Here is a 13,671-nt window from a genome sequence, read left to right as displayed (position 1 = left end):
GATACCGATACCACCATTTTAGGGCAGTATCGGGGGCCCAGTCCGATACTGGTATCGGTATCGGTGCAACACTACTTATGAGGTGATAAAATTTGACCTTTTTTTTCTCCTAAATGTATAATTTTACTAACTTGTACACATTTAGCATAGAAGCTGTAATTAAGAGTGTTACTTACATGTTAAACTGTAGTTAACACTCTTTCTAACCCTAAAATTGAAATAACACTGGAAAAAATGATTGGTTCAAAACATATGTTAATGTTACCATAGCTACTATTTTAGCAATGCATTTGATGTTAGCACTTTAATACATTGAGATAAAAAAGCCTCTTGTTGCTGGGTGAAGGGATGAGTTAGAGTTTGAACTATTTCACTGGATCCAAGTCTTTGCTTTCTCAGAGGTGATGTGTTCTTTGTGCTCTCTGCCAAATGTTTTTTCACACTGCCCAAGCAGACAGACTGGGATAAATAGGAGAGTGAAATGATGGTTAAAATAAAAAAATCAGGGCACTCAACGTTTATTTAAATCAATAGGCTTCTGAGTAAAGCACATGGATTGTGCTGTATCCCCCCTCAGGGCTTCATTTTCATTATGTTGAACACATTTCAAACAGAAACTAGTTGCCTGTCAAAAAATCTAATAGCTGGGACAAATTTACCATCATAAATAAAGTTCTTCTGCACATGCTGACGGTAAGAAGCAGATTTAGGCCTGAGAGTTATCTTTAATTCCAACACTAGGGACTATCATTTGAATTCTGGTCACTAGTCTAAGAAAGATAAGTCTGGAAAAAGCATAATTTTCTTTTCTCATTCTCATCCAGGATTTGTTAAATACCCAAACCTTAGATCACATTTCCCCACATTTTTTTTCTGTACTGGGAAGAAACTCTGGTAATTAGACACTGGTGCAGTGCTGGATATTTTAAGGCTTAGAAAATGTTTTTAGGATTTAAATAATTATGCAAAGCATATTGTTTGTCAATAAAACAGGAAAATACTAGAACTTATGTTTCTCCCAGTTATATGTTATTGAAGAGGATAAGAGAACAGGGAAATTCTAACAGTTGTGATATTGATCAAGGCTAAGAAATACTGTTTATCATTGATGAGGCAATTCAGATAAGACAATATACACAAAGCATATCATAAACCAAAATAATTTGCTCTTCAAAACACTAGACTTTCAATAAATTTGTGGAATGGGTTCTCCTCAAAGCTCTTGAGAAATAGGCAGGTGGATGAAAAAAGCCACAAAGGGTAAAAAAAGATATTGGCACAAAACAGCTATAGTACTGTATGTGCTACTGTACTTTCATAATACTCTTTGTGTGCACAAATTTAAGGACATAAAATGTATGCTTTTCATGTTTGTGTGCAGACTATCAGGCCAAAGGAGGGTTGGCAGGTGTACAGCTCAGCTCAGGATGCAGATGGGCGCTGTATATGCACAGTGGTGGCACCTGAACAGAATCTTTGCTCCAGAGATGCCAAAGGCAGGCAGCTCCGCCAGCTCCTGGAAAAGGCATGAGCATACACACACAAACTTCCCCACATTCTGTACACGCACACACACCACCGCAGTGCATGCAAATTCCATTGACAATCCTCACCTTTCGTTGCTGTAATCCTCAGGTAGATTGTACCAGTCAGATTTACAATGCCTGATTCTATCTCTTCATCCACTGCATGGACAATATCAGTTAAAAAGATGGGAAGATGAATTTGCTCTCCATCCTAGCTATGCAGAGCTGAACTGTCCCAGTTGTGCATCCAATGGAGACTATTAAATTCCCTTCTTAAAGGAATACTTGAAGATCTCTGAAGTAATGTTCTGTTAAAAGAGAAAAGTGGTGAATATCTTACTTGAAGGAGCCAAGTAATCCTTATTAGTTGGTCCTTTTACCATCTTAGAACTCCCAAGAGTGTTTTAGTTAATGACGACACTTTAAAACCTTTGTCACATTTTCTTTAGGTCATTATTTATAAAGTCACTGGTAATTGTTTACACTGAAAATGGGGGAAGATAGCGCTTCACCAATAATGGATTTCCTGTGTGAAACAATGCTAAGAATGGAAGATTTAAAGCTTTTCTGGTAAAAAGGAAAGCAAAATAAAAAGCTAAATAATTATGGTGGTTACAACTATATAAAATGTAATGCTTTATTTATCAGGTACTTTCATCCATCATTCAGTCTGACTGTCCATCCATTCTCTTCTGCATATCTGTAAATGTGTTGCAGGACCAGTTTCTTTACTATTACTTACTATCACTATTACTCCTTTACCACATTACTATTATTTTGTAAGGGATACTGAGAGACATTCACACCTCAGACTAGGGCAAATATTGACCTCTTACAAGGAGAGAGAAAACCACCTTTTATTGTGTAAATCCAGTTCCCAAAGCTTTACATAATTTCTCTCTCTAACACAGTGCAGTTAGGCAAAAGCCTCCTAATCAGGCATTAATCCAAATCAGGTGTGCTGTAAAAAAAAAAAAAAAAACTAAAAAAAAAAAGAAAGAAAAATAAATTGGGCAGAAGTTATTTTATTGTTACTTTTGTACAATTTTGAGCTTAGGACTTCAGTTTAATGATTTACTGCTCAAAAAAATAAATAAAGGGAACACTCAAATAACACATCCCAGATCTAAATGAATTAAATATTCTCACTGAATGTGCACAAAGTTGAATGTGCTGAAAAAGAAAATCACACAAATTGATGGAAATCAAATTTATTAACCAATGGAGGCCTGGATTTTTGTGTCACACACAAAATAATACTGGAAAAACACATTACAGACTGAACCAACTTTGATGTGGTGTCTTTAGGACAGGTTCAATTGAGGTTCAGTATTATATGTGGCTGTATGAACTCCTTACAATGCCTGGGTATGCTGATTAGATGGTGGATGGTCTCCAGTGGAGTTGTTGCCCTTGTTTTATTAAGGGTTATTTTACACAACAGCTGACTGTTTTTCCAGATTAGGTAGAATTTCTGTCGGCATGTAGAGCGCATTTTCTCTTCAGTTTCTTAACATTATGCTTCAAAGTGCGCAGATCTTTATTAAACTTAGGAGCCAGCCTCCCATTATATAATAACAATTTTTATACATTGTCTAATGCATAGAAGAAGTAACCCCATCAACAAAATCATTCATTTGTGAAAGGGATTGCATTTACTGTAATTTTTGTCCTTTGTCGTATTGTCCGGTGATACAATGGTGATAAAATGTGGAGCAGATTCTTTAGAATTTTTTACTGAACCATCGGACATTGATCTGTTAGTAAAATCTTCTTTGGGGGAAGACAACTCTACAGGGATGTGAGAAAATACTGTTATTTTTTCAATTCAATACATTATGTCAGAACAATGTCCAACAAATAAAGATGTGCATAGTGGAATTAGGCACATTTGAACAAAGCCAATGAAAACTAAGATAGCTTTAAATGCTGTATTTAAGTTATCACCATCAATGTGGGCATACATGTTAAAATCCCTCACTATAATGACCTTGGCAGTATTTAAGACTCTTTGAGATAGGTAGTCTTAAAAACAGAAGACATTTTGTTGTTTCATAATTTGGATGGGGAAAACTGAATATTAAACAGACTTGTAGTTATCAACTGGCCTTGGACTAACCAATCAGTCAGACTGAAAGATTGCTATCACTGCTCAGAATTGCCCAGAATTGCTGGGCATATAAAAATTTGAACAGCTGGAGGGAGTTGCCTCATTTATTCTAATACGTGTTTCAGCCAGGTTTCTGAAGGACAACGTAGATTAATTTGATTATCATTGATCAAGTCATTAGCTAATAAACTTTTTGAAGAAAGCGATATTGTGTTAAATGGGCCCCGTTTAATTGTTTTAACTTAATTCTCACTTGGAGTCATTTCATCCTAAGAAGCCGCCTCTACTGCTCCAGAGGGTAGCCTAACTGGCCCACTCGTGCCAGTTATGGAGATCTCTCTTCCGGTTTTATCACACTGATTCCCTGCTGCTCCTGCCTAAGGTTAGGAAAGCCAGATCCCCTTACCTCTGTTGTCTAGATGATTTGTACCCCTGTTTTGGGCCCTCTGACCAAAACATCACGGACTGAGGGCAGGGGAAAGATGCAAAGAAAAAAAAACTACTCATCAAAAATACAACCACCGACTTTTGAAATTAGTCGTCTTCATAATAGTTGTTGGTTGTATACAAGCAAGAAAGTAAGTAGTTTTTTATATACCGGTATATATTTTGCACCTTTCTGAGACAAGCGTCACAAGGTGCTGTACAAGATGAGGCATAAAATAAAAAGCAGCACCATATAGTAAAATATGTATCGGCAAAACAAATACAATCATAGCATGAGGCATAAAGTACAAAACAGCAGTATAAAAAATACATGTAGACAAAATAAATACAATCATAGTAGCTCTTGACAAAATGAGTCTGGAATTTTTTGTTGTTTTTTAAATCATCAATGGTTGTAAGTCTAGTTTACATTGATTTTATTGTATATTATAGTATTATATTATTCTGTGTAGTATTGTGTATAGGTTTAACTTGCCACAGTTCCATTATAATGGCAATCTCCACAGATACTAGTTTGTCTGCTCTGCACTGCCGTAGCACAAAAGATGTCTGCCTCCGTGAATGTGAACAGTCTATGTTATTTATAAATATAAATAGCAATTTCTAACACAAGACTAACTATGACTTTCAGTTCATAGGTGATACAAAATGACAAGCACATAGATAACATATGACATGTATGTCAGTAAATCCCTGTAATTATTACACACTGTACTTTTACATTGATGCTATTAATTTAAAATTTTACTTCTGTCATTTTCTAAGTTTTTATCTGTACATTATTTAAATTATTAACAAACTAAATATGATCGTGTAACTTTAATATTAGGTTTTCCCTTGTAGTTTATGCTTTCCACATCTACCACCAAAATCAAAGCACTGTCATATTTTTTTTCTAAGTGACTCTTTATTCCAATATTGCCTAAATTTAAACACTGTAAGCCAATGCAAGCTCCCTTTTATTTGCTAGGGCTTCTAACGCTAATGCACTAAGCTGCCTCAGGGCTTCCGAAAGGCCTTTTCAGTGTCCCTGTATCCAAGTCAGGGTAGAACACAGTGTATGAAGGTTGTGCCGCATTGCCTCTGATGCGCTCGGCTAATGTTGGCTTTATTACAATTAGAGCCAAAGAGGGAGAAGAAAAGATGGCATACTTTATTGTCAATGTGCCCTACAAACCTAGAAAGCATTTTTTAAAACAGAAAAGGGCCCCTGTATGCCATTTCTTTTCTAAAATAAGCTCATTTAGCTGTAGTATTTTTTTTTCTCAATTCCTGAAAAAATCAGCAGAAAGGCAGCACAATAGAAGTAGAAAAAATGTTACTTTACAGGGTATAAAATTATTTGGTATAATTCTTCTTAAAAGATGTAAAATACAAATTAGATCAGATATTTACATAAATCAAATATATTCATATTCTGGAAACCTTTTGATGCTATCTGACAATTGACAGCTGACAGCTGATAATTTCCTTTTGTTAAATGCTACATTTACAGTAGTGTATTTAGTTCTATCAAAGTACTTTGAATGTAACTTTATGCTGATTTTAAAGACCCTCCTTGAGTGAAGTTATGAAGAAATTCACGTCAAATTACATCAAGTTTCACTCTGTGTCTTATGGATGAGGGTATTTGGGTGTAAAATGTGAAATTGAACCCTAAAATAACCATAAAAGGTGTTTATAATACTGGTAAAATGTAGTATAACAAAAATTATTTGTACTGGTATGGGTTTGACTGCATCTTAGAGAGTTGTTTTTTTTTTTTGCAAATGCATTAAGCGACAATGAAATAAAATTTTTGAGATATGTCCCATGGTCTGGTCAGTGGCGGTTCCTGGCGTGGGTGACATGGGAAGCCACCCACTGTGGCTTTATATATAGGGTGGTGCTAACATCAGATCCCCCTGCTGCATGCACGCCCTCATGCATGTGTAAATAATATGAATAATAATATGAATCAATAGCAGAGGCATGTTACAGATTAGTGCCCCCCACTATCACAATTGACCTCCATTTATTTCCCACTAATTCTATGGTCTAACCGTGACACCTGACCTAACCCTAACCATTACCAACACATACCTAACCCTAAACCTGACCTAAAATCAATTCAAACCTTAGTTCTAAACCTTACCCCCACCCCAAGAACAGAACTTCTCCTCATGGGGACCTGTCATTGGTCATCACAAGTACCTATAAGTCCCTAAAATGTAGCATATCCCTGGGAAATTTCCCCACATGTAACAAAGACATGACCACACACACACACACACACACAGACACACACACACACACACACACACATACACAATTGAGGAGAATAATAAAACAAATAGCAAAAAATATAATTCTGACAGCAAATATTAAAGTTTGGCTTCTTTTATTGTCAAATGAGGGAACTATCTAACTGGCGTTGTTCTGCTTTTTTACAGTGTTTGCAAATCTCATTTCACTTGTACATCTAAAAGTATATTCTGTTAGCTTATGTAAGGGAGTCATAGTGGTGGTTAAAGTGTTGATTTGTTTTAAAGAAAGTAAAGCCAAGAAAGTTTCTAAACACCTGAAGAAGAAGGACAATTTAATCTGATGGAGGACAAGAAAATCAATGCTGCACAATCTGATTCTTTTCAAAAGGTACAGAACATGTCACAGTCAATTGAGGTGCTGAATCTTCGGACTCAAAGAGACTTTCAGTACATCATGAGGATGGAGAGCCAGATCAAAGGGTTGCGGTCAAAGTTCCGGCAGATCGAGTCAGACAGGAAGACCGTCGCCAACAAAAACTTTCAGGTATGTTTTTTGTTTGATCTTAAACTGTGTGAGAAACATCTTAAAGCAATTTTGCTAAAAAAAAATCTGATATGCATGAGAGCACATTAAGTTGCATCCTTAAAAAGATCATAAAAGGTTCACCTCTGGCCAAACAAGAACGTGAGACACAGTTTGACTACAGCAATTAACCTGAAAATGTTTTGATTCGTTTGATCTATAAAAGGGCAAAGAATGTTTTGCAAAGCTGACCAAGGAGAGCAGATCCCTAGAGCTGGAAATTACTCACTAAATACCTTCTATCTATTAGGTCACCTTGCTGTTGCAACTTTTGTCCAAGTTCCTACCAGTTTATTTTACCATTACTACATGGTGCAACACTTTTTCATATGTTGAGTCTGGCCTTATAGGGGTCATGAGCAGTATTAAAAAAAAAAGTTTATATCCTGTTGCATTATTATTGTCACAAATTTCAATAATCTAGGTGCAGTTTTAGGTGACAGACCAACTCAAAATAAGCAGAATAGCGGAAGAATTTAAACTGAATTTATTTCTCATTACAACCTGTACTCTAATATCAGCCATTTACATGTAGAAGTTACCTCACAAACCAATAGCCAAAGAAGTATTCATGAGGCTAAAGCTAACTCTGGAGATGCAGTAGAGATTTAATGCTCAGGTACAGAAATAAAATCTGCCAAAAGGACAAAAGTAGCCTTTATGGAGGCTTGACAAGCATGCAAAGTCTCACAATGTATCAAATCCAAATTGCCGTTGCAATATTTGTGTGTGAAATACTGCAATGGGAAAGGATTACTTGAAGGTAACATGTGGTTGGCAAAAATTCTTCAAGGGTGATGCATTACAATTCTACGTTCTCATAATATTCTTATAAGGCCCACTAGTGGACCTCACTGTATGATATGCCCACAACTGATAAAGATGATAGCAACTGTGGTGCTAGGGTTTGATAAGAATAAAACTGACCTTTCTTGCCTGCTTGCTATTTCTGGAGGAAAATTGAGACTGCACATTACCTTTAACACACCATACCGATTTGATTGGAGTCGCATCATGCCAAGGCAAGGCTTTTTCTTAGCAGGAAAAGGGGCATTGTTCAACTGGATTATTTCTTGCCTTCAGGCTGAAAGATTACACTTAAAGTCATGTTTTAGTTATATTACCTATAGATGTTTTACCTATATAGTGCCAATTGAAATCACCCATCAACTCTTCAAACACAATTCATTCAAAATCATACGGACAGATTGGTTTAAAGTTTTCTATCCACAGAAAACTAGCTGATTTAATTCAATCATTGAGTTTGCAGGATTCGCTCCTGGATGATTATGTCACCACAGCAGACATTCGCCTGAATCGTGTCGTTAACTTTGCTACCATCTCTTACACTGAGCATTCATGCAGTGACAATGGAGAGGAAAAGCTGTCTTCTAACAGAAAGAAACCAACAGCAGAACCAGGCTCAGTGTCAGCAGCCTTTGCCAAGAGTCATTAGGGTTCCAAGAAGACAGAAGCAGACACACACAATTAATAAGTGGGTCTCACATCACAATTTTTGTTCTTATTGTGCTTTATGTTATGCTGTGCTTTAGATTTTAACAAAAGTGTGATGCAGTTTTTAGAAAGTATTTAAAGAACATTGTCTGGAGAAAAAAATATGAACTTATTGGTACAATAGCACAAGTTCACATAGTTTGCACACTATATAATGTCCGCTAAGAATATATATAATTATTGAGTTCCTTTTATCATATTCAGTATATAATACAACCTTTAATATAACCTTTATAAGATTTGTTGTTACATGAATATTGCCAGTGCACAATCAGAGATATGGATGGCTTTAGGATTTTTGTTTTCAAAGGTGGAAAACACACAGTGTCACCATGATAAGCTGCACAAGTACAGCAATAGCTTATGCTGGTGCGCGGTGGTGGACAGCAGGAGTAAGAGGAACATTCAGGTACAATTTGAGAGCACAAAACAAGCTCATCTTCTTGACATTCAGATTTGGATCACAGAAATCATCTAAATGAAATGACAGAACACACTTTTCAGAGTTTTACTTTGAATAGTTTGAAAACCTAATTTGTTCTTTCACTTCACAATAATGCACAACTTGTACTGTACTGGTTTATGAAACTCCAAAGTTTAGGGTTGTAAAAAAGGAAAATATGAAACGTTTTATTACTGCATCGTCCTATTCAAAATCAATCTGCAGTTATATGGTGTATAAATTTGAAACCAGCTCAGATTCAAGCGTTAGAAGGAACCAAATTGATAGCAGAAACGCATCTGTTAACATAACTATGACAACAACAGCAATATCATTTAGATTGATTCTACCTGAATTAACTCAAAGCAATTTAAAGCAGGTCCATCTTAATGGAATAGAACTATTAGCTGTAGGATGACCGTTAGTTTCCTTATATCTTGGTTCTATGTTAGATATATCATGTACTTGGAAATGAAAGTTTCTAAACATTTGCTTAATTTTCAATCGGATTTGACAAGAAATATGGTAAAATTTGCCTTTTATACAAAATAAAACAGATAAGCATAAAAAACACATTTAAAAAAAGGGTTAGGGTACAGTTCTAACGAAATTAATAAAGACTATTTAGTTCTTTGCTTTAATACAATTTCAGGAGCTGAAGGGGAAGATGGAATCCCTGCAGCCACTTATCCCCGTCCTGGAGCAGTACAAGACAGATGCCAAGCTAATCTCCCTGTTCAAAGAAGAGATCAGAAACCTGTCCAGTGTGTTAATGGGAATCCAGGAAGAAATGGGTGCCTATGACTATGAGGAGCTGCAGCAGAGAGTCCTGAACTTGGAAAACAGGCTCCACAGCTGTATGAACAAACTCAGTGAGTCTTTCAGATCAATGACAAAAACAAACAACATAACTGGCACATTTGCTGTTGGTGCAAGCAGATTGGCTTTCTAACCTGAAGGCCAATCTACAACCAGAGTCAAAAAGAGTTAAATTGATTGAGAAAAGCCTCGTTTGGAGTCACAGGGCATTTTCTTTACTGTCAAATTTTTTAAGCTTTTTTCATAGCATTTAAAATGACATGAAAATCCCAGCTTTATTCCAAGTGAAGAAAATAAAATGTTGCTTAAGAGTATAACTCTTTTTTTAGTTTTGCAGCTGATTCATAAGAATATGTGATTATATTTCTCCAGCCGCTCAGATTTAACTGAGCTTATGACATCAGTTCTGCCTCCAGAGCAGCCTTGTCCTTTGTTTAAAAGCTCGCAAAAGCAGATAAACAATTTTTCACCATTGATATTTTGGTTGGGACGAGGCATGTTTTAGTTTTGAGATAAATAACTAATTAGCGTATCTTAACAGAAAATGTGTTAAAGATTAAAAAATAACATTTTGCTAATTCGGGACTTAAGTGTGTGGTTGTTTGTTAAAAACCACTTAATTAGAATAAAAAAAAATAGGGTGGGATCTAAGCTTATGTACAAGTGTTGCCTTTGTGCATTTAGAAGGATTAGTATCTAGCCACATGGAATTCTGTACAACTCAGAGCATCTAATCTAGTAAGTCCTTAAAGGCAAATGTTTGCCTGGGTCCAGACAGACAGGGTGTACAGTAGTTACTACAGCACATTTTGTTTTACCTTGTCCTTGTATTTCTTTAGAAATGCAGGCTGCTGTGTTGGCAGTGCCCAGAAGATATCTAGGATTCACTATTTTATTGCTGCCAGCACTTTGAGTTGTGTTCCAGTCATAACAAGAAATCACAATTGATGAAAACTGTGTGATATGTTTTCAGCATGTGGCAAGCTGATGAAGATCACTGGGCCACAGACAGTAAAGACATCAGGGACCAGATTTGGTGCTTGGATGACTGATCCAGTAGCTTCTCCAAAAAACAACAGAGTAAGTTGATATGCATACTATGATCCTTTTGTTGTAGGTTTCTCTTTCTGTATTGGTTGTCATGTTGTCCATGTGGTTTACTTTGTGCTAGATGGTTTTCCCATACTCTGCTAACATTGCTGCTTTTATACTGAAAGGCGTTGCCACATACTAGGTTTACTCCTTTCTGTTGTCTATCACAGTTTATTCCTGTATTTAGTTTCCTATGTATTCCGTTTTATTCCCAATAGTGTATGTCCCTTTTCTATACCTGTATGCCTTTGTTTAGCTCATCTGTGTTAATTAGTCTTCCGTCCTCAGCCTCTATCCTTATCCTCTGGCTCAGCCGGTGCTTATTTCCTCTTACTAACAGAAAGGTTTTCACTGTCATATTTTTGACTTCCCTCAGTATAAAGTCAGTGTAAGCCACCGTTTCCTGCTGGATCCTAACTTTTCCATACCTGTTTCTTCTATGTTGCTTTTACTGTTGCTGTCCGTGTTCCATTAGTCATGGTTTTTGGTATGTGTATTTTTGTTTTACTACTGCATTTTTTTTTTTTTATAATTTGCTTTGGCTATATTTAAAGATCTTTTTTTTTGGTGTGTAATATGTTTCTGTGTAGTGAAAATGATATGTCTATAACCTAATTAGTAATATCTCCACTAAGGTTTCGTGATTAGTGTGTTGTTTTCTATGTGCTGTTTAGTAGGTTCTGTTTGGTTCACTCGTCATGGGAGAATATTGTTTTTATGCAATGCCATGCCGCTCTACAGAAAAGAAATCTATTATACTCACTGAACCATCTCCCTACTTGCCTGCTTTTGGTTCTATGTTCGCTCTATAGAACCTCCACCATGACATCATATGTTAAATTTCCTATGTTCTGAGGTTTTGGTTTTAATGTTTCTAAGTCTTTCAATTCATCATGCTGATGCCACATCACTATCTGGACTGTTGGATGCACAGGATATCAATTGTTGACATAAAGTCACATAGATAATACAAAAAAAGTATTTAGGTGTCAAGTTTAAAATCTGAAATCTCTTCAGAGGCACAGTAGTCCAACTCTTTCTAATTAGTTAAAATAATAATGTAGAATTATACTTTTAGTTTAAAGGTTCACAAGAAATTAAAGGTTCACATTGCTGCAAAAATAAAGTATGATATAAAAATGGCTTTATTAGGCAGAGACTAGCTGTGATGAGGAAAATAATATCCTTATGTGCCATTTTGTGGTGTGTGTCATTATGACGCCTCAAAAAAATCCTGATCCAAGCGGTGCTGGAAGGCAGGTTTATTACAGCAGGTTTATTCTGGATGTTCAGAAGACAGCAATGTACTGTAATTACTTTCAAGATCAAACCAAATATGCATTGTTTCCATGTTTCAACATTTGTTACCTTGATTTTTTTATTTGTGTCTTTACTTAACACACCCGCATGTTATGCATACCTCAACCTTGAGATGTAAAAAATGGGAGACTTTGCAGTTTTGTCCCAAGACAACAAATCAAATCACTAAGCCATACTTTTTCGGGGAGTAGTTAATTTTATTTACTTAAGTGCCCACCTGATTTCTCCTTGTCCCACATACCAGGTGTCATTTGAACAAGATAAGCAACTTCTTGCTACTGTGTTTACAGCGGCACTGTTTAGTTTAGGATTTTAAACTTATTAATACTGATATAAACTAATTTTACAGTGGCAAATAAAGGTCAAATATGCATGTTTACAAGGGAATAAACAATTTGTCAGGCCATACTGTATCTACAAAGACACCAGCAGTAGGTCATATATTACTTTAGACAGGGCTTCCTCAGTTATGACCTTGAGGGCTGATATTCTGCACCTTTAAATATGTTTCTGCTTAAAGACATCTGAGTCAAATAATTAGGTCAGTAGCAGGACTTTGAATAAATTAAATGCACACTGAGGAGATAATTCAGTGATTTGATTCAGGTGTGGAAGGTCAATTTCACTCAATTTATAACATAGTATCTGTAAACTCTTGAGATTAAAGGGCATTGGTGATCATTACATCAATGCTTTCCCTATTTTAGAAAGACATAGTGTTTTCCTGTCTCTTGCTTTTCTTCCTTTTTCAGGTTGTAACTTTTACATCAAAATGTTAGCTCTTTTCTAAAGTGATGGTTGTGGGCTTTGGGAAACCTCAATAGAGTTACCAAATTTTCCCAATGTGGATCTCTGCACCACCCCCACAGTTATCACTGGCATATTAGCTGCTTCTCTGAGTAAGGTTAATCTGGTTTAACCACTCAACAACAATCCACCTGACCTATCTGCTGTCTGTGTTGATCTTAATAATGCTTCTTTGTTCACTGATGTTCTCCAACAAACCTTTCTGAGGGATGTATACTTGAAGTAGAGGCAACAGAGGATAGAGTCAATCAGTGTGTAATTTAGCAGTTGGTGGATTTCTGAAGACAACTGGTTACACTACATAGGTATAGGCTTGAATCCAGTTGTAGGTATTTATGTTAGATTATCATAAAATAATAAAGGCAAATCACACCAAGGTTGTTGAAATGCAGCAAAGTACCTAATGGTATGTTCACATCAAACATGTTTTAAGTGTCAGGGCATCTGGTTTACATGCAAAGTCTAAGAGTAGTGTCCATGACTTAAGTGTCAGGAAAGGTGACTCATGCAGCATTCTGGTACCTGCACTTTTCACCACAAACCTATAAAACACTTTATATGAACATTCTGCCTCTATGGAGAGCAGCAGGAAATCCCAGACAACCTGGCTGGCTTTAGAGAGCTTTCAATGAGGATTCCAAACACTGTCTTTTGCTGGTATGTGGCGTCCTTCACTCTGAACAAGAACAGAATATTTAAGTAGGATCATTCTTTAATCCTAATAGAAATAGAAATGTCATGAGAGCTGTACAAAATGAAATTTC

At 36.1% G+C, this 13,671-nt stretch overlaps 1 protein-coding gene across 1 annotated transcript in view; it reads left to right on the top strand.

The window, feature by feature from the left end:
* LOC107099947 (noelin-3-like) overlaps positions 1-10,768 on the top strand; it is a gene marked incomplete at its 3' end in the record, with an annotated part of 15,064 nt that extends 4,296 nt beyond the window's left edge. The window contains exons 2-5 of the mRNA XM_015398277.1: positions 1,382-1,525; positions 6,718-6,873; positions 9,522-9,741; positions 10,662-10,768. Of these exons, the coding sequence (XP_015253763.1) occupies positions 1,382-1,525; positions 6,718-6,873; positions 9,522-9,741; positions 10,662-10,768 (627 nt within the window). The remainder of the gene's footprint in view (positions 1-1,381; positions 1,526-6,717; positions 6,874-9,521; positions 9,742-10,661) is intronic.
* Between the last annotated feature and the right edge of the window lie 2,903 nt (positions 10,769-13,671).

Source organism: Cyprinodon variegatus, unplaced genomic scaffold (genome assembly GCF_000732505.1).
Source record: "Cyprinodon variegatus isolate N-32 unplaced genomic scaffold, C_variegatus-1.0 Scaffold922, whole genome shotgun sequence".
In the NCBI taxonomy this organism is placed as follows: Eukaryota; Metazoa; Chordata; class Actinopteri; order Cyprinodontiformes; family Cyprinodontidae; genus Cyprinodon; species Cyprinodon variegatus.
This window is presented reverse-complemented; position numbering and strand designations above follow the sequence as displayed.